This window comes from Protobothrops mucrosquamatus, unplaced genomic scaffold, assembly GCF_001527695.2.
Source record: "Protobothrops mucrosquamatus isolate PMUCROS unplaced genomic scaffold, P.Mucros_1.0 scaffold3098, whole genome shotgun sequence".
In the NCBI taxonomy this organism is placed as follows: Eukaryota; Metazoa; Chordata; class Lepidosauria; order Squamata; family Viperidae; genus Protobothrops; species Protobothrops mucrosquamatus.
The window spans coordinates 51,054-54,319 of record NW_015389106.1 but is presented as its reverse complement, the minus strand read 5'-3'; the positions used below and the strand labels follow the sequence as shown (position 1 = coordinate 54,319).

General features: G+C 47.4%; 1 protein-coding gene across 1 annotated transcript in view; it reads right to left on the bottom strand.

Moving 5' to 3' along the window:
• LOC107297040 (immunoglobulin superfamily member 21-like) overlaps positions 1-3,266 on the bottom strand; it is a 37,804-nt gene that overhangs the window by 5,334 nt on the left and 29,204 nt on the right. Inside the window, exons 4-5 of the mRNA XM_015826397.1 lie at positions 2,274-2,304; positions 952-1,037 (exon numbers count right to left, since the gene is read on the bottom strand). Coding sequence (XP_015681883.1) covers positions 952-1,037; positions 2,274-2,304 — 117 coding nt within the window. The remainder of the gene's footprint in view (positions 1-951; positions 1,038-2,273; positions 2,305-3,266) is intronic.

The following is a 3,266-nucleotide window of genomic DNA, read 5'->3' as shown; positions in this document are numbered from 1 at the left end:
CCATCTCGGCTCTCCACTTTCTAAGCCAGGGGTCTTCAAACTTGGCCCTTCTATGACTTGTGGACTTCAACTCCCAGAATTCCTCAGCCAGGCATGCGTGCCTGGCTGAGGAATTCTGGGAGTTGAAGTCCACCAGTCATCAAAGGGCCACGTTTGAAGACCCCTGTTCTAAGTCTTTGAAGCAGAGATGAATTGTTGATGCTCTAAGCAATAGTCCTTCTCCACCTCTGCTGAGTTTTCATCTCTCTGTTCACCCCCTGGAGGCCCACCTCAGGGTCAGGTGTGAGAATAAATCGCTTTCCCCTTCACTAGAAAGACCCAGGGTGTCACACTTGGTGCCTGAACGTGAGCTGTGCACTACACTGATGGAGAACTGGCCTCTTTGGCTTGGAACGTGTTCCTACAACATCTGGTTGAGGACCATCCACAAGAGCATCCATCCATCTACCCATCCAAAGCTTGCCAACTTTACACCAGATGCTTGGGGTCGCAGAGCAAATCCACAGGGGATGAGCCACATGAAGAACTACACATACACACCTTCCCTCCCTCTCTGCAGCAGCCACCCAGTGTGTTAGTTTTCAAGTCTCTCACACACCTGGCAGGAAAAAAAAAAGGGAAGCTAAGAAAGCTTCTAGGACTATCAATTTATCTGACTTTTAGCTGCCACGACATACACACAAACAAACACCCCTCGGTGTATGCAAGACCAGTTAGTCACAGCAAGCAAATTAATGCGGGTGTTTCTTTCACAGTTGGCTGGTCTTCTTCGGTACACAATTGTCTGTCTTAGTCATTTTTTTTAAAAAAAGCCTATTCAATTATTCCCAGAAGTGACCTAGAAGATGAACATCAAAACGGTCCTAACAAGCAAAGGAGGTCTTTGAGCTGGGGCGGGGGGGATGGATTTTGGGAAGTGGAAGGAGGGGGGATGATGAGTGTCATACACACCTGAAATCCTTGGACCAGGATACGGACCGTGTCTCCAACGCGGGCTCTTGTGGGGGTCATCATAATTTTGGGGCCCTTTGGAGCCACTGCAGGAAAAGGAAATGGGTTAGACCTTCGTGTTCTCCTGGGGTCCCACCTATCTCCCCCTCCCCATTTTTTCCACCATCCCTGCAAATATTGACACCAACCAAATGTACAGGTATAGTACAGGGGGTACCTTGCTCAATAGTAGTAACTGTGAGAGGGATCACGGAGTCCTAGTGGACAATCACTTAGATATGAGCCAGCCGTGTGCTGCAGCTGCCCAAAAAGCCAACACAGTGCTGGGCTGCATTAACAGAGGGATAGAATCAAGATCACGTGAAGTGCTAATACCACTTTAGAAGGCCTTGATAAGGCCACACTTGGAATACGGCATCAATTTTGGTCACCACGGTGTAAAAAAGAGGTTGAGACTCTAGAAAGAGTACAGAGAAGAGCAACAAAGATGATCAGGGGACTGGAGGCTAAAACATATGAAGAACGGTTGCAGGAATTGGGGATGTCTAGTCTAATGAAGAGAAGGACCAGGGGGGACAGGATAGCAGTGTTCCAGTATCTCAGGGGCTGCCCCAAAGAAGAGGGAGTCAAGCTCTTCTCCAAAGCGCCTGAAGGCAGGACAAGAAGCAACGGATGGAAACTAACCAAGGAGAGAAGCAACCTGGAACTAAGGAGAAACTTCCTGACAGTTAGAACAATTAACCAGTGGAACAACCTGCCTCCAGAAGGGGTGAATGCTCCAACATGGGAAGTTTTTAAGAAGAGACTGGACAGCCATTTGTCTGAAATGGTATTAGGTTTCCTTCCTGAGCAGGGGGTTGGACTAGAAGACCTCCAAGGTCCCTTCCAACTCTGTTATTCTGTTCTGTTCTATTCCATCTCTCTTTATTCTATTCTATTCTATTTATTCTATTCTATTCTATTCTATTCTACTCTACTCTACTCTACTCTACTCTACTCTACTCAACCTGATTACTGGATTTACACAATGCTGAATACAGGTTCCCCTCGACTGATGACTGTAATTGAGCCCGCATTCTGATCACGGCAGTTGTGAAGCAGGTTATCACATGATCTTCCCCATTTTGCAGCAGTTGTTAAACAAACATGGCGGTCATAAAGCAGACGGCATGGTCATTAACTTGTTCATTACGGGCATTTTTTGCTGGAAACTTTAAATGCAAATATATATTTGCTGAGTGCCAAAATGCAGCCACATGACACTGGGGGGGGGGGGCACAGGTGGACATGGTAAGTTCGGTCACTAAGTGACCAGCGTTTACCTGTAATATACAAACCAACAAAGGTAAATCCCTGCAGCCTATTAAGGATTAACTATCATTAGTTAACCATGGTTCCAATGCTTCTAATCTTAGCCTTTTGGGGGTGAGGGCATCTGCTGGTTGGTAAGCGGTGTGAACGCAGCCCTCGGCTCCGTGGGATCGCTTTTGGGGAGGGAGGCAAGGACTGGAAAACAAAAATGCCAGCTCGGTTGGTCACGGTTTCAGCAGCTCAGCAATGCTTGTCTCAAGGAATAGAGCAACTTCAGAGAGTCTTTTTTGCTCAAAAGTCAGCCGTCCGTCCGAAAAATCCAGACAGGATCCAAGACGTGAAACCGCTTTTAGAGATATCAAAGCAAAAAAGAATGTTAAATGTCATTTAAAAGGACACCTTAAAAAGTCTTCGGCAGAGACGCAGGGAATAATACCAGGGGAGAAGGCAGAACCCCACCCATTTTTCTCCAAATGTCTGCGAAGGGACTGAGGCTTTCTTTTTCCAGGATGGAAGGCTGAGTCAACCTTGAGCCGTTCATAATCAAACTCCTGGCGTGAGCAGTGAGTTAGCCTGAAGTACTGCCCTCTAACCACTGCGCCACCACGATTCACACAACCTGTTAACTATGTTAAATGGACTGGGGGCTCTCTGGATCTGGGCGTTGTAGGAACCCTTCTTTTCAACATGGTTTCCTTTAAGTGGGGATCAGCCTACTCTCCAAAGCACCTGAAGCCAGAACAAGAAGCAACGGATGGAAACTGATCAAGGAGAGGACCAACGAAGAAATTTCCTGACCGAGAAACATTAATCAGTGGAACGGCTTGCCTCCAGAAGTTGTAGGTGCTCCATCGCTGGAGGTTTTTAAGAAGAGATTGGACAGCCATTTGTCTGGAATGGTACAGTATAGGGTCTCTTGCTTGAGCAGGGGGTTGGACTGGAAGACCTCCAAGGTCCCCTCCAACTCCAACTCCTCCTCCTCCTCCTCCTCCTCCTCCTCCTCC